This window comes from Juglans microcarpa x Juglans regia, chromosome 6S (genome assembly GCF_004785595.1).
Source record: "Juglans microcarpa x Juglans regia isolate MS1-56 chromosome 6S, Jm3101_v1.0, whole genome shotgun sequence".
Lineage (NCBI taxonomy): Eukaryota > Viridiplantae > Streptophyta > Magnoliopsida > Fagales > Juglandaceae > Juglans > Juglans microcarpa x Juglans regia.
In genome coordinates, this window is record NC_054605.1 from 1,627,318 (window position 1) to 1,651,916 (window position 24,599).

Genomic DNA, 24,599 nt, shown 5'->3' on the forward strand with positions numbered 1-24,599 from the left:
TTGAATACATGAGGAAAAGTCTCAACACAGTCCTCCCACTTAGCATGCATTATAGTCAATGACATACCTTGTCCCTTCAAGTGTGTAAAAAACTCATGTTCTTCAAGGAAAGGTCGATTAGGAATTGTCGCACCTGGCACAAAATCAATGTAGTGCTTTATCTCCCTAATAGGTGGCAATCCACAAAAACACGCCGCTAGGAATCATGACCTCATATCCCTGCAACAAAGAAACAACAACACTAGGCAAATAGTCGTTAAATTTGTTAGTATAAAAGTTTGCCTTAGCATAAAAACTCATTTTTGTCTCTCTGTTTCTCTTTGCAATCTCTCTTTCTTTTTCCTCTCGTGGCACCACTCTTTTTTCTTGACTCTCAGCCACCTCTATATTTTCTTTTTCACTCTCTCTTTCTCTTGATGTTTCGGCCTCATTCTCTTTTTTCATCTCACTATATTTTTCATTTTCACTCTCTTTTTTTCTTTCACTCTCCTCCTTTTTTGAACTCTCGGCCTCACAATTATTTTCCAACTCATTCTCTATTTTTCTTGAGGTTTCAACCTCACCCTCATCTTTTCCCTTAGGTAGTTCGATCTTCCCCTTTGTTACAGCTTGATCATTTTTGTCCCACTTTGGTTTCCAAGGAGTACTAGAAACCAAAGTATACCTTGATGTACCCTTTATTTTCAACTTCCTCTCCACCTTCATAGCCATGTGTACCATGTCCTCTACCTCCACATAATATTCCAACTCAACTACATTGGCTATCTCCCTATTCAACCCACTCAAAAATCTTGTCATCGTGACCTCCCGATCTTCCACTACATTAGCCCGAATCATAGCCACCTTCATCTCCTTATAGTAATCCTCTACACTCCTAGATCCCTATGTAAGATTTTGTAATTGTTTGTGGAGGTCTCTATAGTAGTGGCTAGGTACAAATCTGCGTCTCATGATAGCTTTCAACTCTCTCCAAGTTTTTACAAGCCTCTCAAAATTCCTCCTCCTATTGGTCACTAATTGGTCCCACCAAATACTAGCGTAATCAGTGAACTCAATTACCGCCAACTTCACCTTCTTCTCCTCCGAGTAATTATGACAATCAAATACCAATTCTATTCTTTTCTCCCACTCTAAATAAACTTCAGAGTCAGTTCTACCTTGGAAGGATGGTATTTTTATTTTGATACTCCCAAGGTTCTTATCTACTCCATCTCGATCCCCTGGCTTTGCCCTAAGTCCTCTTCTACGCCTAACTCCTCTATGTCTACCCAATCCAACTTCACCATCTCCCTCATTCTCATACTCATTTTCAACTTTATGCTCACGTCGCCTCCTATCTCTCCCACTTTGCAGATTTCTAATCGCTGCTTCTTGAAGATCCATCTTATCCCTCACTTCACCCAACACAAAGTTCAACCGCTCAAACTGTTGTTGCATGGCTTGCAACACATAGGATGAGTTATCTGCTCTCCCCCTTGGTGATGCGCTACTTCGCTGAGATATTATAAGGTGCTACACAAAAGAATGTTAGTGGCAAAAAAGAAAACTTCACACACTCCCTTACGTGTTTACACTCGAATAATGGCACTCCACTCGTATTTCACTCTTAGTTGGCTTTTTCCCGATAATAGTCTCACACTCTCTTACCTTTTACCTCAAGAGTTTTCCCACTCAAGTTCTTTAAGAACTAATTGAACTAAATCAAGACAATACAACCTTGTATTATTCCAACCAGTAATATAGATCCAAGAAACAAGTAACAAGGAATGAATAAAAAATGGCACGAGACTCAAAGAATTTATACGAGGGAAAGAGTAATTATAAAACAAGATACCAACCACAAATATGTATTCAGCCCCTTTGACGATAAAACTCAATCAACAAATGTTTTTCTTTATCTTTATTGTAACTATGCAGCAACCTTTAAATATGCTACCTCTCCTTATCTTCTTCTCCTTCTTCTTCTTCTTCTTCTTCTTCTTTTTTTTTTTTGAATTTTCTTTTCTTTTCTTTTCCTTTCCTTTCTTTTATTTTCTTTTCGTTTCCTTTCTTTTCTTTTCTTTTCTTTTCCTTTGCTTTCTTTTCTTTTCTTTTCCTTTCCTTTGTTTTGTTTTGTTTTCCTTTTCCTTTCTTTTCTTTTCTTTTCTTTTCTTTTCTTTTTTCTAATTCAATCACAAACAGAAACACTCAATTGAAAAAAATCAAGAAATTGAATTGAAGCACATAAGAATTGACAACGAAATAGAAGAGAATTAATGGAACGACATTCCAAGCAATTGACAAACTCAGATATGTATTAAACCCTAGAATTTTGAAACTATAGGTAATGCAAATTTCAGCCAAACCCAAAACCCTCAGAATTTTGCCAGCCTACTTTCATTTCAGCATTTTTTTTTTGGCAACTCTAGAACAATGTAGCCCTATAATTAAATTTAAGGATGCAAGAAATTAAAAGATAGAACCAGACCTGATTGGAAACCTGGCTCTGATACCAAATGATATGAACCCGCGGGAATGAAATCCTTGAACCCACAATCAATCTGAAAACTCCCCAAGAAAGCCAAATTCAAGTCAATGGATGGAAAAATCTAAACCCAATCGTTTCAAAAACCTAGATTATATCAAAATCTAGACCCATTGAAGAACTCGTCTCAAGAACCTAGATTACAAAGGAGGAACGCCACAAAGGTTGTGATTTACCTTTGATAAGTTCAAGAGTTCAATCAAGAACAAGAGGAGAAAACTCAACTCACAAATAACATTCAATATTGTCTATCCTTCAAATGAGGCTACAATGAGTATTTAAACTAAACCTAATTAAAACTCTAGCCAAAATAAAGCCCCTTTTTACCCAAAATGCCCTGATGAATAGTGTCACGCTACAGTACCCGCGGCTACAGTAATGCTACAGTACCTCTTGAAACCCTAATTTCTAAAAAGTAACTTTCCAAATAAGCCATTGGCCAAAATACAAGGCCTTCCCAAAAATCCTAGTTCATAAGAAATAAGATATATGTGGGTCAAGCCTCCTTAAGCCCAATTATTCTAGACTAATTCCTATAACTAATAAAATAAGCCCCTTTAATAAAATAAACAAGTCCAAGGCCTTCATTCATATAATCATAATAATAGGCCCCCATCTTGAATATTCAGCTCTTGCTAGACTCTTCACAAGTGGATTGCACCAATCCTTACATTGCTTCCATGATCTTCTTTGCTCTTGATCTTGTAATTGGTCCATCTGAAATTTGCAAAGGATCTTTAAGACTAGGTCCACCTTAATTCCCATCAATTCCCCACCCAAGCGTAACTCAATACAAATTTGCTCTACGTGAATGTTGTTGTCCCTGTGGAAATAACCATGGAACTCATCCATGTACTACTTTGATAGCTTCTACACTTGGAAGATTTAGAAAGCCATCAAGTTTTTGACGTCGTTGCCGTGGACAACTGGTGTTTATCAGAGCATTCTCATACTGTTGAGAAGACGTTTGTAGTGCTGTGAACCTCTTCACAGCTTGGGTGACATTCTTCTTTGTTTTATTTTCTTTTATTATTTTTTCTTCTTCTTTGTCTTACATATTTTTTTTTATTTTCTGCTCTTATTTGTATTACTGGTTGGACTAGGGACCATACTTCTCGGTTGGTTAGGACAAAATCACTAGCATCTTTTACCTCATCATCACTTTCTCTTGAGTCATCTTCTGACACTAATAGCACCATGGCTGAAAATGAGAATCATGATAGGGAACTAGTAAATCAGAATAGGACACTTAGAGATTATTTGCAACCTGTTAGAACTAGCACACCCTCATGCATAATCCAACCTTTGAATGCAAATGCCTTTAATTTCAAACCTGGAATGATTCTATTATTTCCACATTTTCATGGCATGGAATCCGAGAACCCTTACCTTCGTATCAAAGAGTTTGATGAGGTTTGTTCTACATTCATGGACCGGACATGCACTGAGGAGGTTATTAGACTAAAGTTGTTTCCATTTTCCTTGAAAGATAAGGCTAAAAACGTGGCTGAATTCATTAAGACCTAGAACCATAGGCACATGGCAGGAAATGCAAACTGAATTTTTGAAGAAATTCTTTCCAATACATAGGACAAATGCACTTAAAAGACAAATCATGAACTTTACCTAAAAAGATTCCGAAACTTTTTATCAAAGTTGGGAAAGGTTCAAGGATCTTTTAAATACTTGTCCTCATCATGGTTATGAAAATAGGTGTGTGATAAGTTTCTTTTATGAAAGTTTGACACCTAAAATGTACCAATTTGTACAAACCATGTGTAATGGAGAATTTTTCGACAAAGAGCCTAAGGAAGCATTCGAATATTTTGATTACCTTGTTGAAAATGCTCAATCTTGGGACACAAACTGATGTGCATGATAGGTCTAGGCAAGTTGAGTCTGGTCATGGAAAATATACTTTAAAGGAAGATGATGATTTACGTGCTAAATTAATCTTAATGTCCAAAAAAATGGAAGCCATGGAATTGAGAAAAGTAAATGAAGTGCATGCTGTCCATAAAAATTTTGAGAAGTGTGGCATATGTGAAGATCATGTGCATTCAACTAATGAGTGTCCCACGATCTCCGCATTCAAAGAGGTATTGTTGGACCAATCTAATGCTGTAAATATGATACATAAACCATATTCTGGTCCTTACTCTAATTCTTACAATCCAAGATGGAGAAACCACCCAAATTTTGGATGGAGAAGTGACCAGCAAGTAGCTCCAACAGCCTTGGCTCCGAGACCCTCTCAACTCACAATTCAGGCACCTCCAATGCAAAAGAAAGGACTTGAGGAGACAGTACAGTAGCTGTCAAACACCTTGCAGCAGTTTATGCAAGGTCAAGCAACAATCAACAATCAAAACTCTCAAGCGATAAATGACATTTGGAGCACACTTACAAAGATGACTACGGCTTGGAGCTCTCAAGAAAAAGGAAAATTTCCTGCACAACCTCAACCCAATCCACAACGTCAGCCATTTCAAGGAGCAGTTGAAAGTTCAAATGTAAGGTAAGTGAAGACAATCACTACTTTGAGAAATGGTAGGGTGGTAAACATTCCAGCTCAAGGTTCAGACAAGGCTGGTAAGGTCTCTAAACCTGTACAAAATGAGGCTAAAAAGGGTGAGGTTGAACAAAATAAAACTGAAAAGATTTCATGTTCTGTATCTGCTCATTTTCCTCAAAGATTGGCTCCCTTAAACAAAGACAAACACCAATATGAAATTTTAGAAATATTTAAGCAAGTTAGGATTAACATCCATTTGTTGGATGCTATTCAACAAATTCCCACATATGCTAAGTTTCTAAAAGATTTGTGTACTGTTAAAAGGAAATTAAATGTGCAAAAGAAACCCTTTCTTACTGAGCAGGTCAGTGCTATAATTCAGAACAATACCCCACCAAAATATAAAGACCCCGGTTCACCAATAATTGATTGTGTTATAGGAAGCTCAAAAATTGGTCAAGCATTGTTAGATCTAGGTTCAAGTGTGAATTTATTGCCTTATAATGTAAATGAGCAGCTTGGTTTGGGGGAGCTAAAACCAACTCCTATCATTTTATAACTAGCAGACATGTCAATTAAAATGCCAAGAGGGATTGTTGAGGATGTCTTAGTTCAAGTGGATAATTTTTTTTACCCCGTAGATTTTGTTGTGTTGGATGTTCACTTGACACCAAAATCTTCTTTTCAAGCACCTGTGATTCTTGAGAGACATTTTTGTGCTACTTCAAATGCATTAATAAATTGGAGGAGTGGTGTTTTAAAGTTGAGTTTTGGGAACATGACCCTTGAACTAAACATTTTTAATATTTGTAGGCAACCTCAAGACTTGGAAGATGTACAATAAGTAAATTTGCTGGAAAGCATCCTTAAGGAAGAGGTTTATTTGGCATACCAGCCCACTGACCTGCTGTTTGAATTAGAAAATATTTGTGATCTCATCACTGATGACACCCCCATTGATGTTTCTCCTGTTTTTAATGCAGAAAATAAATTTGAAGCTAAATGGAGGCAAAAAATTGAGCAGCTCCCACCATTGACAGCAAGTTTGAAGCCTTCAGCAAATGAAATCCCAACACTAGAGCTGAAGCCATTGCCGAATGACCTGAAATATGCATTTCTGGATCCGGATAGCACCTTCCCAGTGGTGATTTCGGCCCAACTCACTCATGACCAAGAAGGGAGACTAATGGAAGTCTTAAGACAGCACAAAGATGCTATTGGATGGACGATCGCGGATATAAAATGTATAAATCCTCTTATGTGCACTCATAGGATTTATTTAGAAGAAAATGCTAAAGTCTCTAGGGAGATGCAAAGGAGACTAAATCCTACCATGAAAGAGGTAGTAAAAACAGAAGTTTTGAAACTACTTAACATGGGAATTATCTACCCTATTGCAGAGAGCAAGTGGGTAAGTCCTATTCATTTAATTCCAAAAAAATCTGGGTTTACTATTGTGAAAAATGAGAAAAATGAACTAATTCCAACTAGGATTTTTACTGGTTGGCAAATGTGTATAGATTATAGGAAGTTGAATGCCGCCACTAGGAAAGATCATTTCCCTTTGCCATTTCTTGATCAAGTGTTAGAAAAAGTTGATGGCCATGAATTCTATTGCTTTCTTGATGGATTTTCTGGTTTCTACCAAATAGAAATAGCACTTGAAGATCAAGAGAAAACAACTTTTACCTGCCCGTTTGACACTTTTGCATTTAGAAGAATGCCTTTTGGACTATGTAATGCACCAGCTACTTTCCAAAGCTGTATGCTTAGTATTTTCAGTGACATGATTGAAAACTATTTGGAAGTATTCATGGATGATTTTTCAGTATTTGGTAGTTCTTTTGATGCATGTTTGACTAATTTACAAGCTGTTTTAGCCAGGTGTGAAGAGAAGCATTTGCTTCTCAATTGGGAAAAGTGTCATTTCATGGTTCAACAATGCATATTTCTTGGTCACATCGTCTCATCACGAGGTATTGAGGTTGATAAAGCTAAGATTGAGCTTTTCTCCAAGCTTTCTATACCCAAATCAGTAAAAGAAATCAGATCATTTCTTGGGCATGCTGGGTTCTATAAGAGATTCATTCAAAATTTTAGTTCTATCTCTAAACCCTTGTGTGAGTTACTTATGCATGATGTTGCTTTTGAATGGACCTCTTCTTGTCAAAATGCTTTTGATAAGCTGAAAATTTTGCTCACTACAGCCTCTATCATGCAACCTCTTGTTTGGTCTATTCCTTTTGAGATAATGTGTGATGCTAGCGATATAGCCACAGGAGCTGTTCTTGGACAGTGTAGAAATAAGTTCCCACATGTCATTTCTTATGCAAGTAAAACTCTAAATGGAGCCCAAATAAATTATTATACCACAAAAAAGGAATTGCTTGCAATAGTTTTTGCATTAGACAAGTTTCAAACTTATATTATTGGTTCTCCTGTGGTTATTTTCACTGACCATGCAGCGTTAAAGTACTTATTGTCGAAGAAGGATGCTAAACCACATTTAATCCGATGGATTCTTCTTCTCCAAGAATTCGACCTTATCATCAAGGACAAGAAGGGTGCTGAAAATATAGTCGCCGACCACTTGTCTCGACTTACATTTGCTGAAAATGAGCACACTGTCCCTATCCTTGACTCTTTTCCTGATGAACAATTAATGTCAGTTGAAAATTTGCTTTGGTTTGCTGACATAGTTAATTTTTTGGTGACAGGACAAACTCCACCCAATTGGAGTGCTCAAAACATATGAAAATTCAAGCATGAGGTAAAGTCATTCTTCTATGATGATTCTTACTTGTTTAAATATTGTTCTGACCAAATCATAAGGAAATGTGTGCCTAATCATGAAATACAAGCTGTTCTTTCTTTTTGTCATAATGAGGCCTGTGGGGGACATTTTTCTGCACATAAAACCGTTGCAAAAATTTTACAAAGTTGGTTTTATTGGCCGCATATGTTTAAGGATGCGTATAATTTTTGCAGAACTTGTGTACCATGTCAAAAACTAGGCACAGTCACTAAGAGAAACATGATGCCTTTACAACCCATTTTGGTCATTGAGATTTTTTATTGTTAGGGAATTGATTTTATGGGGCCATTTCCATCTTCTTTTGTTTATTTGTATATCCTCGTGGTTGTTGATTATGTTTCCAAGTGGGTTGAAGCCATTCCATGTAAAACAAATGACCATAAGGTAGTGCTTAAGTTCTTGAAAGAACATATTTTTGCTAGATTTGGCATGCCTAGAGCTATCATTAGTGATAATGGAACCCATTTTTGCAATATACCATTTGCTGCCCTCATGAAAAAATATGGTATACACTATAAGGTTTCCACTCCATATCACCCTCAAACGAATGGGCAAGCTGAATTAGCAAATATGGAACTTAAGCACATCTTAGAAAAACAGTCAACCCCAATAGAAAAGATTGGTCTTTAAGGCTGACTGATGCACTTTGGGCTTATAGGACAGCCTTTAAAACCTCTCTTAACATGTCCCCTTATCGCTTGGTATATGGAAAAGTAAGTCATCTTCCCGTTGAGCTTGAACGTAAGGCATATTGGGCTGTTAAATAATTCAATTTTTCCATTGACCATGCTGGTTCTGTAAAGAAATTTCAGACTTCAGAATTGGATGAGTTTAAGCGAGATGCATATGACAATTCTAAATTGTCAAAGGAGCGCATGAAGGTGTTACATGACAAGCACATCCAGAGAAAGAATTTTGAGCCCAATGAACAAGTCTTACTTTACAATTCTCGCTTCCATCTATTTCCAGGCAAATTAAGATCGAGGTGGAGTGGTCCTTATGTAGTTAAGGCTGTGTTTCCATATGGAACTGTTGAGATTACTAATCCTCAAAATGGAAATACTTTCAAAGTCAATGGCCAACGACTTAAACATTTTTTGGCAAAACTTTCACATGAGGATACTTCCATTCCTTTGAAAGATCCCACTTATTCTCATGATCCTTAGCTCATTTTTGTTTTGCTTTAATTTTTTTTCTTTTCTTTTTCTTCTTTTATTTGTTTCACTTCTATGTTTTGTTCTTTCCTTTTTTCTTTTTCTTCAGTATATCTTTTCAGATTCAGCACTGTTTATTTTTTCTGGTTTCAGTTTTACGTTCATGATCCTTTCAGCCATCTCAGGTATTTTCCTTCGGCCCTATTTTCTTTCATGCCTTATTTTACTCATGGTTTGTAGTGAGGACACTGCCTATTTTTAGTTGGGGGTAAGGAGAGTCTTCTACCATTAGTCTCTCAGGATTTATAATTGTGGGGTCTTAATTTTTTTGTTGCTGCCAAGTTACTATTTTCACACTTCTCTACTTAAGATCGGATAGTTGCAGTCTTAGGCTACACTAATTCCCATTGGTTTAGATTTAAGTTCAACACTAGACCTTATGATAAGTCTTAGCAACTCGAACTTGGAAAATTTATTTCAAAGCTATTGATTGATGACCTTAATTGACACAAGCAGATACTCTTTGTCGTTTGTTTGATGTCAACCAGTAGTTTCTTCTAAGCAACTAGCAAGAACTACAATGAACCATATCTTAATGGCCTAGGAAAAGTGTGATATTAAAAAAAATAAAAAAATAAAAACTGGTTGTAAAAATACATGAGAAAAGGAACAAGCTAGAGCTCATGCACAAAAAAAAAAAATGGTGCAAGTACATTGGAAAAGGCTGCCTATCACTGGGATCCGTTCTTTTAAAAAAAAGGGGGTCTTTCAAAGTGTGATTGCGTGAAAGCCGTCAATGTAATGGTTTTGAATTGGAGTAAAGACCTTTTGGTTTTTCTTGAAAAAGTTGCTAGGCTGAAACTATTGTGAGAAATCTTGAAACTAACAAATGGCAATCTGTTCACACACTTGATGCATTCAAAGATCTTCAGCTAAAGTACATTTCCCTTGTTTGAGCTCTTGAGAGTTTTATAAGCTTTTGTGTTGAGCTATAACCTGACCTGTCTACACTCTAATGCCCAGGATCTCAACAAGATAGATCTTTTGTAGAGATTTTTGAGTTCAGTGGCTCACTCTTGGATCCTTCAATTCTTTTCGTATTACTTGCTAAAGACTAGCAAGAAGCTAGTTGGGGGTGTGATAAAGTATCAAAAACTACATGATTAAGCTGTTAAAGTGAATGAATTATCCAACCAAAAAATGAATTAAACACTTAATTATGTAGTAGTTTTTAGTACTTGACTCAATGTTAAATTCTGGTATTTTGCACTTGAAAAGAGTTGTAATGCAGCTGGTCCATACCAAAATTAATATCCCAAAATTTTACCCCTATCATATCTTATTTAAATTGTAAGGCATTGTGGGAAAAATGTTAAAACACATGGGTATTCTTGGAAATACCCAACTGACACGGCAACACCCAAAAGAAGGCTCTGGAAACTCACGCACAACGCTAGTGGAAAGGAGAGCAGCTCACGAGGGATGCAAAACGCTGGGCTGGAGATGAAATGAGGGGCAGATGAGTTCACGCACAGACAACAGACTCATGCGGTCAGGAAATGTGGAACGAAACACACACTGCAGAGACACGCAGCGTAGTGGCTTCAACGCTTGTGCAGAGCGACTCACACAGGCAAGGAAATGTGGAACAAAACACTGGGCTGGAGACGCGAAGCGCATGAACGAGTGGGCTGAAGATGCGCAACTGCAAGACCTGGAACGAAGCAAAGTGCAGGGGCTTGAACGCACGGTATAAAAGAAAAGGAATTTTTTTGCGGGAGCTCTCTCTCTCATTTTTGGCATTTTTTTTCAGACTATTGGTTGAGGGATTTTTATTTTCTGAGGGGTAGTTGATCTGGAATTTTTTTTCTTTTTAGCAGCTTTGTTTTTGCACAGAGCAACCATTTTTAGTTGGAGTTTACTCGTTTAGTTTCTATTTCCTAAGAGAATGATGTTGGGCTAAGTTTTGATCTTGAGCTACAAGATATGGATTCTCTTGCTCTAAACTATTGATTAGAGTGATTATGATATGATAAAAATCCATTTTATAGTTTTGCAAGTCGATTTTGTTGAGATAAGTCCAAATCAGAAACTCTTGTTCTTGTTCTACTGTTAACGGAAGGCACAGTAGAAACATGGTAATATTTTCAAGGTTTTTCATGGTTGGTATTCATAGTAAATTTATTTGCATTCTATAGATACTTTGGAGTGAAAATTTGGTTTTAAATCTTCATTTTCCGATTGTTAATGCTTAGACTAGATTGACAATTGAGTGGTAGAGTTGGACCTCTTAATCAGAGTTTGGAAAAGGAGGAAACATTCTTGTAGCCCAAGTGTTCGACATTTTGTGTCACTAGTTTTGATATTTCTACAATCTCTATATTTCTTGCACCCATTTTACTAATGCTCATATTTCTCATTTCTTTTAAATTGACAAGCAATCAGAAAATCAGGTTCACTTCATTCTTCAACTTGTTTTGTCCAAAAATCAAAACCATCCTTATCATTAGTAAACTCTACATCAGTACATAACCATATGTCTTACTGTTTCTCTTTGGCCTTATAAATAGTTCTTTTTTTTTTCTTTCAGAAAAATTCCCCACCCAAGCGTAACTCAATACAAATTTGCTCTACGCGAATGTTGTTGTCCCTGTGGAAATGACCATGGAACTCATCCATGTACTACTTTGATAGCTTGTACACTTGAAAATAGCATGCAAGTGAAATACAAAAGATACCAGTTATTAATTAACACGATATTGAGTTTGATACAGAGAAGCTGCCCCTCCAACAATAAGAGATGTTAAAAGTGTATATACATATATTCTGAAACTGACACAAGATTCTCAAACCTGAGCAACCAGAGGAGGTATTTGGAGTATGTTGTTTGCCCCAGGAAATTCATAAACCAGCTTTCCAAGAGTGATAGGATCAGGCTTTGTTATGTCTCCTATACCTTCTATTGTGCAATCTGCTTCAGCCTCCACAAAAACAGCACCCTCCCCACAGTAATCCACTATCAGCTTTCCTTCTGAGCTGATTTTTAACCGCCCAGCAAGTGGGCAGCAGTGAACAAGAACCTTTGACAAGGCATTCTTTTGTTACTTTCCCAGCATCTCATTGCCTTTGTCATCCAATTTAAAGCAGTAAATTGTCCGAACTATAACTGCAATGTTCTGATCAAGGTTTGAGAGGAAGTATAGACCCTTCTCTGTTGCCTCCCCAGGAAGGTACCAGAGTTGGTTCTTCTTGCTTTACACTGAGTTTAGAGGAGCTTTTTACACTGACTTTCTCCATCAGAAAAGAAAACAAGCTTTTAGATCCTGAATCTGGTCATCATAATTCCCAAAAATCAAGTTCTATTCAGATAACATAAATAAATTTTGTTAATGAGCTCTACATTAAAATGGTATCTCTTATTCCCTTCAGGACGAGATGGAAGATTAGACTGTGGGTTCAAAAAACAGATCATATGCTAATCAGATGTTTCATGTTTATATTAAGAATGATGCAGAAGCAAGAGGAAGGGGCTGAAGCAAGGGAGGAGATGACGCAACTGACTCGTACGCATGCAGACGGAATGAAAATAACAGAATGTATAGACGCACAATAGAGATGCAACAGAGACGTACTCAGCAGTTGGGAGAATAAATCTCGCGTATTCATCTGTCATGTACAACGTTTATTTATAGCTACATAGGATTGGGAAATGAAATATAAAAATAAACAATGTGTACTTACAGCTCATCAAATAAAATTAATCTCTTCATGACTCATCAATCTAGTGGTCTTGTATGTGTTTGACAATATTTCTCTTCTATCTTCGATAGCCCCCGCAAGATGGAGAGTAAATATTGATGACTCCCATCTTGAGCAATAATCGATTGAATGTAGGAGAGTGTAATGGCTTGGTAAGCAAATCTGCTAACTGGAAGGAGGAGAAAACATGAGCAGTTTTTACTTGACCTTCGGAGATTTTATCGCGATCTACATGTCAGTCAAGTTCAATGTGCTTCGTGCGTTCATGAAGGACGGGGTTTGCGGCAATATGCAGAGCAGCTTTATTGTCACAATAGAGTGTAGATGGAGTGCCAATGGTGAGGCGCAAATCACAGAGTAGGTAGCGAATCTAAGTAAGTTCGCATACGACAGCAGCCATTGCTCTATATTCCGACTCGGTGGAGGACCTGGAAATGGTGTTCTATTTTTTTTATTTCCATGAAACCAAAGAGGTCCCAATGAATACACAAAATCCGGTGGTTGACCGTCTCATGTCTGGGCAATTTGCCCAATTGGCATCGGCATATGCTATAAGTTCCATATTGGCACTAGTAGGAAGAAAAATACCCTGGCCCAGGGTTCCTTTAAGGTATTTAAGAACTTTGATCACAACATCATAATGAGGAACACGTGGATTTTCCATAAATTGACTTAGCAAGTTGACACTATAACTCAAATTTGGTCGTGTGTTGGTTAAATAAAGCAGTTTGCCAACTAATTTTCGATAGAGTGTGGGATCATGGAAAGGATTACCTTCATCTTTCCTTAGTTTGCTATTTGGTTCCATTGGCATTGGGGAGGGTTTTGCAGCAAGAAGGCCTGTCTCCGAGAGTACATCCAGTGCATATTTGCGCTGGCAAATTTGAATCCCTGCTTTGGAACGTCCAATCTCCATTCCGAGAAAGTAACGCAATGTCCCCAACCATTTGATGCGGAATTTGGTTAACAAGAACTGTATGACCGCAAGGCTTGAGCTGGAATTTGAACTCATGAGGATGATATCATCAACGTATACGAGGAGGGCAAGAAATGAATTATCTGTGCATTTGGTAAACAAGCTGTAATCCGCCTTTGATTGGTTGAAGCCGAACTCAGCTAATGTGGAGGTCAGCTTTGTGTTCCATTGGCGAGAAGCTTGACGAAGGCCATACAAGCTTTTCTGTAAACGGTAGACCTGTTTGGATTTTGCTGCATAGTGACCAGGAGGTGGTCGCATATAAATTTCCTCGTTGAGATCGCCATAGAGAAAGGCGTTATTGACATCGAGTTGTTGGAGATCCCAACCTTTGATGGCAGCAACGACTAGTAGACAACGGATTGAAACTAATTTAGCAACAGGGGAGAATGTATCATGAAAGTCAATACCATCACGTTGGGTGAATCCCTTTGCAACTAAGCGAGCCTTAGCCCACTCAATTTTGCCGTCAGCTTGAAATTTGTACTTGTAAATCCACTTGCAGTCAATCGGTGTCTTGTTTGGAGGAAGATCAATGATGGTCCAGGTCTCATTGAGCTCAAGTGCAGTGAGCTCTTGGTTCATTGCCTCACGCCAAATTGGTTGGTGGATAGCTTGGCTGTATGAGGTGGGTTCGGAATGGATGGAAACAGAGGTGGTAAAGGCATGAAATGAAGGTAAGAGGGAAGCATAAGATAAAGTAGACGAGATGGGAAAAGGGATATTACCTGAGGAATCATGTGATTCAGGACGCGTCATCATGGATGCCGAATGGTGGACAGCGGGTGTGGAGGTTTGTTGGCAATGATAGTCACGAAGGAATGCAGGGGCTTTGCGAGTGCGTGGTGTTCTGCGAGGTGGAGGGAGCGTTGGGGTTGAATCATCTAGATGTTGGCTAGACGTGGCTGGGGTAGGTGGTAACGAGAGTGGATTGTTGGTGGGGTTTGATTCGTCAATGTGTGTATTGGGAGAAAGGGCCACGTTTTCATTGTTTTGGGTGGTGGGAAATGAGTCCACGTGTGGATTGTTATGAATGGGTGAATTGAGAGAATGAAGGGGGAGAGAAGGGGTGTCGGTGGAAGAAGAATATTTGGGTGTTGACGAAATGATTTCAGTGGAAAAGGGTGTTTGAGTTTTTAGTGGAAAAATTTCTTCATAGAAGATGACGCCGCGAGAGATAAAAATTTGTTTTGTGGTGAGATCAAGCAATTTATATCCTTTAACTCCGTATGGGTATCCAAGGAAGAGGCATATTTTGGCGCGAGGATCAAATTTTGTTCGGGAGTGTGATAGAGTAGAGGCAAAGCACAAGCACCCGAAAACTTTTAGATGTGAGTAAGAAGGCTTGGTTTGATAAAGGATTTCAAAAGGGGTTTTATTATGAAGGATTGGTGTTGGTGTTCTATTGATTAGGTAAACCACGGTTGTGATAAAATTAGACCAATATTGAAGGGGTAAACCGGATTGAAATTTGAGAGCACATGCCACGTTGAGGATGTGTTGGTGCTTACGTTCAGCAAGGGCGTTTTGTTGAGGTGTAGCGACACATGTTAATTGGTGGATGACACCTTTGGAATTGTAAAAATGTGGTATGTTAAATTTGGCGCCATTATCTGATCGAAGAGTTTTAATATGGCTGCCGAATTGGGTCTCAATAAGTGCGAAAAAATTGATCAGAGATGTTCGAGCTTCAGCTTTATTTTTAAGAAGATAGATCCAAGTGCATCTTGTGAATTTATCGACAAGGGTGAGAAAATATTTTGCACCATTGTAATCTTGTGTTGAGTTGGGCCCCCAAATATCAACCGAAACAATATCAAAAGGTTTGGTGGCTTTGGATTCTGATTCGGGAAAGGAAATTTTGTGTTGTTTTGCGAGTGGACAAATAGTACAGGGAAGGTGAGAATGATCTGAGCATTTGAGATTAAGATTAACATCGTGTAAAATATGCTTAGTCATGGAGCTATGTTCAAGCCTATAATGCCATAACATAAACTGAGTAAATTTTGAAGTGGTGGTATAATTGACAGATATTGAAGGAAATAAATTGTGAAAAAAGGATTGCAAGCGAGAAGGCTCTGGTCTGGACAATATCAAGTGATACAAGCCGTTACACACCGTCCCCACTCCAATCGTCATCCAAGATGAAAGGCCCTGAATATAGCAAGAATTGGAGAAAACAATTAGGCAGCAATTAGAATGTTGGCTTAAAGATTTGGCAGAAATTAAATTGAAGGTAAAATCAGGAACACATAAAACATGACGAAGGATTAAGTGGGGAGTTAAATGGACATCACCAACATGAGAAGCAGTGGTAGTGGATCCGTTGGGCAGCTTGATGATGCGAGACGTTGGAGTGATGTTATGTGTGAAAAATTTTGGGCTACAGATCATGTGATCTGTGGCACCGGTGTCTATGATCCAAGGTGTTTGAGTGGTTATGGTGCATGCTAGTGTGTGTTTATAAAGGGAGGAAGATATACCAGACACGGGAAGTGAGGTAGCATTGGCGTTGTTTGCAGTAGGTGTGCTAGCGTTGCTGTGGGTAGGATTTAACAAGGCAATGAGTTGCGAGTACTACTCTGGAGTGAGAGATGGACCATGGTTAATTTCTTCCTGCACAAGAAATGATTGATTAGCAGTGGATTTATATTTTGAATTGTTCTTGTGTCCTGGAGGAAACCCATTCAGCTTGTAGCATTTTTCCCGCGTGCGTCCAGGTATGTGACAATGGGAGCAGACTGGTAAATGTAGATTTGCTTTGAAGCAACGCTCCAACGAATGTCCATGAGTATTGCAGTGAGAACAGAACAAACGTTCACGGCGTGGGTTCCGAATTTTGGAGGTCTTGCTGGCCATGGCAAGTGGAGTTGGGACAGAGTGTAGTTGTCGTCGCCTCTCCTCTTGTTGGACAAGTGATAGAGGTGGAAGAGGATCCTGAAGTAAAATTTGGGCACGAACAGAGTCATATGAATCATCCAAACCAATTGGAAATTGCATCACCTTATGAGTGTGGGTATAGTCCAGCAAGGTTTTGACCGCACCACAAGTGCAGGTGGGCAGGGGCTCATAAGTTTCCAGTTCATCCTAAAATGTTTTGAGTTTGTTGTGGTATTGGCTGATGGAATCAAAGTCTTGAGTGGAAGATGAGATAGATTTAGCAAGTTGAAAAATCCGAGGAGCATTTTGTATGGAGAAACGCTCCTTAAGATCATTCCACACGCTCTCAGCTGTATCGGCATGTGCAATGCTCGATCTAAGGTCTAAGCTAACCGAATGTTGAATCCACGCTATGATCATGTCGTTGCAGCGTTCCCATGGAGCATAGAGAGGATTAGAAGAGACACGGGAATCGAGACGTTAAGATGGTGACAACACGGTCACGCATCCCAACGATAGTGTCAAGTATGTGCATATGCAATAGTGTACAATGAACAACACAACGGATAATATACATAAGTCTACTAAGTACCAGAATTTTAAATACAAATATTCAAAACAAATCATCTTTAAAAAAAAGTTATACAGTCATCCTAAATAAAAATATATACAAGTCTCAAACCAGAATACGAGTGATCCCAATCACTCCTCGGGTGGAGCCGACTCCTCAGGCTCACCCTCATCCTCCTCTGCATCAAAATCTGCGTTACCATATAACGGTACCGCATGTAAGTATAACCCAAACAATCACAAGATAAAAACATATTAGTGCAACTAACATGCATGCACATGATGAAATATGCATTAGATCCAAAAATACCATTTTTCCCGAAAATAGATATTTTTAACAAACGCCAAAATCTCATTTTGGCCCAAAAATAATACTCCTTCATTTTCCTAGAAAATGACCCAAATCAATAAAACTTCATTTTCTCAGAAAATGAATGACATAAAAATATTTTAATCAACACACGCTATTTTTCCAGAAAACAGCTCATTATTCCATTAATCAATGCACCATGATCTCCCCTAGGGATCATCCGCATGTCCTAGCTTCGTAGCGATGCTCAGTTCCACGCCCAGCGCGTTCGTGGCCAAGCATCCTCTAGCCCCTTCCAGCAGAGGGGCCACAGAGTCGGCACGAGCCATCTCGTCCGATCCCGTTGTCGCACAGCAACAACCCAGGGGACGTCATTTAGTATATTCCGCTCCCGAGTGACTAGAGGAGCTCCACCGAGATAATGCTTCATCTCGGCTTGGGGTCGTGATACACACGCACCCAAAATCCTTTAACACATGAAAACCCAGTTTTCATGAAACACATGAACATGAATGCATGTCACGAAAACCCAATTTCCTTTACAAACATGATCATGCGTGCAATATGCCTTGTACATGAACAACACCATACCAACAACCAACATTTCACAATACCAACCAAACACACAACTCCATCCACAATCAATCCGACCCCCGAACTCTTCGGACTTAGTCCGGCATGTCCAACCAGATCACAATAATATGAGTTAGTGCAAAAATATATTTAAATCACGATAGTTCTTTGGAAAAATACTTGCAGCGCTATATTATTATTTTCGAAGGATCCCGGAGGTGCAAGAAGTGGTGGCTCAGCAACGAAATAGTGTAAAATACATTGTGGCCGTGGGTCTCAAATACCCACTTTTCAACGGAGACAATCCAAGACCCGAAATTGATAGAGTAGGGCTTAGAGAGGTCGGTGAAGCCAATGGTGGTGGTGGTTGGCCGTGGGTGGTGGCGCAAAGAGTGGTTTTATGCCAAAGATGTCCAAATCGGAAATGGAGATAGATAGGCTTCACCGGTGACGGATCGAAGCTAAGGATGGGTGCTTTGGGTTGCTAGGAGGTCAAGGATGAAGTGGTGAAGAAATGGTGGCCGGAGGTGGCGTGACGGCGGCGCTGGAACGAAGAGAAAGCCGTGCCTTTGGACGGTTCGTGGAGGCTAACGGCGGCGCGATAGGGGCTGGGATTGACAGGGAGTGGTCGTCGGCCGGTGGGGGAGCGAACGGGAGGGGCGGTGAGGGCCACGGCGGCGCGGCGGCGGTGGGCTGGGAGAAGAGGAGAAACGGACGGAGAAGAGAGGGAGGGCTGGTCGCGCGCTGGAGAGGAAGCAAGGGAAGAAAGAAAAAAGAAAGGAAAAGAAGAAAAGAAAAAAGAGAGGAAAGAGAAAATGGAGGGAAAGAAATGAGGTCCAATCCTCACATCTTGGGTCACAAAAATGATCCAACGGAAACGATTTTAAAACAGCATCTCAATTAAAATAATTTAAACGTAATGATACAATGAAAATAAAATAATTAAATCCAACAATCAATTAATTTAAAAAGAAGAACAATTTAATGCATAACGATAAATAATATTAAGAAAACATATCAAATTTAATTTCCACAATTTAAAGATCATAAAATAAACTATTTAAAATATCCGATAATTTTAAAACAAGAGAATAAATTTTTGAATTATTAAAATAATCCTTCAGTAAAAATACACTAAAATACGGGGTGTTACAATCTTGGGCTATTTTTTTTATTTAAATCATCCATTCATTGATAAACTGGAGACAATTTGGAGGCTCCTCTATGTCAACTGCACATTTTGTTACAAGTAAAGCATTCTTTCCCAAGTTATGGGCAACTGAGTTGCCTTCTCTATGCATATACGTAAAATTACATGATTGGAATTGTGCCATTAAAGCTTTAATGTCTGGTATGATCATCCCAAGTATTTGTCCTTTTGCTTCAACTGTTGGATCTCCTTTACCACTAATTGAGAGTCCCCTTCCATTATTACCTTTGCCATGCCCAATTCAAGTCCAAAAGTGATTGCTTTCAGTGCAGCTGTGGCTTCTGCTATTAGAGGGTCAGGAACAGATGCCTATATCTTCCTCATAGTAGCCAAAACGTTGTCTTGCTCATCTCTAACAGCAACTCCTATTCCTATTTTACAAAGATTCTTATCTACATCTACATCCTAGTTGATCTTGCAAAAGCCTTGTGGTGGACATTCTTAGGTAACCCTCCTTGTATTAGTGGTTAAAATCTGGTTGTGATCTCTTGAGTTGGCAGCTGTTACATCAATCATCATTTGACTCACCCTGTGTAACATAATCTTAGGATCAATGAGAATATTCCTAAATACTAACTCATTCCTCCTCCACCATAAATTCCAGAGAGTTAGTGATAATTCCACCATTTCTTCCTTGTCTAGCTTTTTAAACATCTCTTGCAGTAGCTGCTTCAAGCTTCTTTATGACAATTGACTCTTCTGAATTTTCCCGAAGCAATCACCCAGTACATCAATTGTTGAGACACATTCCCACAGAATATGTTCTGTAGTCTCTGGTTCTTGTAGGCACATTAGGCATATGGAGTATTCCAAAATATTCTTTTTGCACAAATTAACCTTAGTAGGAAATATGTTCCTGCAAGCTCTCCACAAAAAAGTTCCTAGTTACTGGTGGTATGGCTAGCTTCTACAGTTTAGTCTACTCTTCTTGATGGCATGTTTTGTGAGAATTTTTTGCTTTTTTTTTTTTTTTTTTTTTTCTGCCATGCAACTCCCCTTGTAAATGATATGCACCTCTCACTATGAATTCTCCATTTGCATTGCCTCTCCACACCAGTTGATCTTGCTAACTGCCTTGGCTGATTGGAATTTTGCTAACAAGGTCTGCTTCTTGGCTATTAAAGACTGCTTTAATAAAGGAATGTTCCATTCCTTTGTATCAGCTTGTATAAGAGCCTCCACTTTAGCGTCATTCCCCAACAAATTGATTCCACTTTGAGGCTTGTACAATGTTGGTTGAGGCAGTCATGGATCTATCCAAATTCTAATTGAGTTGCCATTACCAATTCTCCATATGATCCCTTGTTGCAGTAGGTCTCTAGCAGATAAGATGATTCTCCAAATATGTGATGGCCTATTACCCATTTTAGCCTTGAATAAATCTGAGTGAGGAAAATATTTAGTCTGTAAAATTTTAGAAGCTAAAGAGTTTGGATATTTAAGTATCCTCCAACCTTGCTTTAGCAAGGCAAGATTGAAGTTCTCAAAATCTCTAAATCCTAGACCCCTTATCTCCTTGGACTTACCCATTTGAGACCAACTCAACCAGTTTAATTTTCTCTCCTATTTTACCTAACCCCACCTGATGCAGGACAATATCGAGCAAGCTAATCTCGAGCAAATTGATGAGGCCCAGATGAGTTACCAAGAATAGCATACTCGGATCCCACCAGTGCAGCACAACATCCATGATGATTTCTTTCCTTCTTTACATTTATTTGACAACAACTTTGATTGATTGTTATTCCGTTTTCTTCCTTAAATTACTCTTCTATTAAGTCATCTTTCCATTAGAATAAAACTTTGTTTTATTGTCAATTAGTCTCTTCCTACAAGTAATCTGTAAGTGGGAAGAGAAGATTACTATGTTATTTTGGCCAAGTTTCGAAATTTTTCAATAAAGTATTGTCATTTGTTTGCTGAAAAAGACACAACTCTTCTTCATTTATTCTTCTTCTATCTTCTGCTATGACAATTTTGGCATTAGAGAAAGGATGTGCAATGGCAAGAGAGGAGGTAACCCCCATGATGGACAACGTGGGGTACCAGCCCTTTGGGCTGCTGTCCAGTCACAAAATCAGCAAAAGCAACAACGATTCAAGGGGATCGAAAGGATGTTACAGGAAATCCAAAGAGTCGTTACCAACGTTCATGTCGGTGGCGATGGGCATCAAGAAATAGGAGGGATCGAGATCACCAACAATGAGACCGTGGTTTCATACCAAGGCAACAGAATCAAGCACCAGATGACTCATCTAGCGATGAAGAGGTCGCTGGCTTCGAGGGAGAAGGCCCAGCTAATCGAAGGGGCCCAGACCAAAATAACAACTTTCGAATCAAAATTGTCTTGCCATGCTTTATCGAACATCTCCATGTCGAGAGCTTTCTTGACTAGTTATTGGAAGTAGAAATTTTTTTCATTACATGCAGACCCCTGAGGCACAACAGGTGAAATTAGTGGCATATAAATTGCATGGTGCATCAACGTGGTGGGAACAAATGCAAAACAATAGGAGACGGTAGGGTAAACAGCCAATACGAGCATGGCCGAAGATGAAGTGGTTAATGATAGCTAGGTTCCTCCCTCCAGATTATGAACATATTTTATATCAGCAGTATCAAAATTGCATGCAAGGAATGAGGATTGTTAGTGACTACACAAAAGAGTTTTACTGGCTGAACTTGCAGAACAACCTGTCCGAAACAGAGGGGCAACAGGTTGCGAGGTTTCTGGGAGGGTTGCACCTGGCCATCCAAGACAAAGTCTCATTGCATATGGTATGGACATTATTGGAGGCTATTAACTTAGCTTTGAAAATTGAGCTACAATTGTCCCGACCACAGTCTAGAGGACCATCTTTTACTCCACCCACCAAGAGTGTTGATCAACAGTCTCGACCAAGCAACTCCCAACCAAGTTCATCTAATCAACCTCAGAGGGGAAACACCAACAACCAAACAGTGAAAGAACCAATGTTTTGAATACAGTACCGGTCAAGGCACTGGAACGAAATATTTCGATACCGGTACCGTTTCGTGTACCGTTTCGGGATAATATTTCGGTCACGATACCATTTAGGTACCGGTACCATTTTATGTACCGTTTCGGAATAATTTAAACCTGGATAAATTATATATATACAAGCATTAACTGTATTCCAAAATAACAACAAAATAAGTCATAAACTCAATAATTCTCAATACACGTCTTCAGTTTTAAGTTACAACTAACATAAAGTTATAAATACCAACATTATCATGATAAAATCATTAACGTCATCACGTCATCAAAAATACTAATCCTCATCAAAAAGACAATAAGGATCAGGATTTGACATGTTAATCAAAATATTTTCATCAACGTCATCTCTATCATCAACATCAACACCAACATTTTCATTGTCTTCCTCATTTAGTGAGGCTAATGGCTCCTCAATACTTGCCCAATCCAAATCTTCTCCATCAAGAAGCTCAGATTCTTCACCTACCCATTCTTCCATCAAATCAATGTTTTCAAGATTGATTGGATCTAAAGCATCTCTTCCCTTTTTTATGCTCCTGTCAAAATAAAATCAAGCATAAGTAAAAATGTTATATATTTTTCAACAACGAAAACATTAGTATTAAAAAAATTTACCTCTCTCTCAGCTTCAAGTTATACCGAACAAATACTAAGTCATTCAAACGTTTATGCACTAATCTATTGCTCTTCTTCGAATGAATAAAATCAAATGTGCTCCAGTTTCTCTCACATCCAGTTGCACAACAATATTGACTTAGTACTCGAACAGCAAACCTTTGAAGCGTTGGAACCTCGCAACCAAATTGGGTCCACCATGCAACTATAACAATAATGCAATTATAAATTATTAATTAAATACAAGTAAAAATAAAATAAGATAAAATTTAAAGTACATAGTCACACTATTTAACAAATGATATTGATAAATGATAATACCTGGATTAATCTTATCACGCTGGCGGATTGCTAAAGAATGTCCAAACTCACCTACTGCATTCTTATACAAGTCAAGTTCTGCAATGATCTTGTCTTGATTATCGGGATCAAGTTCTATTTTCATAACACAGCTGTTGAAGCCTCTTATAACATCATTTTTATTTTTAAAATTGGGGCTATAGTAAATTCCAGGGTTAAGAAAACAACCCGCAGCATGTAATGAACTGTGAAGCTGCCTATCCCATCTAGAATCAATGATCCTGGTGAATGGACTGAATAAACTGACTTTGTTATTGCATCTTGCTTTTATGTTCTCTTTGGCTCTTTCCATTGCATCATACAAGTATCCCATTGCAGGCTTCTCATCCCCGTCAACAAGTCGTAGAACACGAACCAAAGGTTCACTAACTTTAACAATAAATTGACATTGAGCCCAAAACTCTTTATCTTCTAAAACGATCTCAGCTATCTCATTCCCTATACTGCTCTTAGAATGACTTGATGCAATCCATTTATCACAAGTAAACATTTGTCTGAGTTCTTTCTTAAACAAGAGCAAACATTGGATACTTAAAAAATTTGTCGCAAACCTTGTAATTGCAGGACGACACAAATCATGACCTTTGGTAAAGTCTTTTCTCATCAATGCCAAAACCCAACCATGGTTATAGATAAACTTTGTTATCTTTTTTGCCTTTTTTATGGTATCATCAATAAGGGGAAAATATCTTGGATCTGAAAAATTCTCCAACATTAAGTTTATACAATGAGCTGCATATGGGGACCAGTAGAAAGAGCCATACTTCTGTTGTAACTTTTTTCCTGCAACTTTATAACTTGCATCATTGTCCGTTATGAACTGTACAAGATTCTCAGCTCCAATTTCTTGAACAACCTCATCAAAGATATTAAACAATGTTTCAGCATCTTTTCTAAGGCCAGATGTATCAACAGACTTCAAAAATATTGTACCTTTCGGACAATAAATTAGAAAGTTGATTATTGATTATTGCTTCTGGTTTGTCCAACCATCTGCCATTAGTGAGCAACCAGTCTCATTCCAAACCTTCTTAATTTGTTGCAAATAATCTTGAACCTCATCCACAACCATCTTTAATAAATTTCCTCTCAACTCATATAAATATGGGCCCTTGAATCCTGGCCCAATAGCAATCATGGCATCGATAGCTGGTTGATAAAACTTAGATTGAGCAACATTGAAAGGCAGATTAGCATCATACCACCAGCGTGCTACAGCCATCTTTACTTTTACAATCATCTCATTTGAACACATAGAACTCTTAATTGAAGGTTGGGCCCCAAGAGTTGTTCTTGGAGCAAAAAATCTACTCAAT

At 38.5% G+C, this 24,599-nt stretch overlaps 1 protein-coding gene and 1 non-coding gene across 2 annotated transcripts; one reads left to right on the forward strand and one right to left on the reverse strand.

The window, feature by feature from the left end:
• Positions 1 to 4,121: 4,121 nt before the first annotated feature.
• On the reverse strand, positions 4,122 to 4,228 carry LOC121237997. The gene has a single exon (XR_005935044.1). It is a non-coding gene; the product is annotated as a small nucleolar RNA R71 (small nucleolar RNA).
• Positions 4,229 to 7,804: 3,576 nt separating this feature from the next.
• Positions 7,805 to 9,020, forward strand: LOC121237719. Its single transcript, XM_041134578.1, has 3 exons — positions 7,805 to 7,809; positions 8,513 to 8,567; positions 8,667 to 9,020. The coding sequence occupies exons 1-3, from the start codon at positions 7,805 to 7,807 to the stop codon at positions 9,018 to 9,020; spliced, it is 414 nt and encodes a 137-aa protein (XP_040990512.1).
• Positions 9,021 to 24,599: the final 15,579 nt, after the last annotated feature.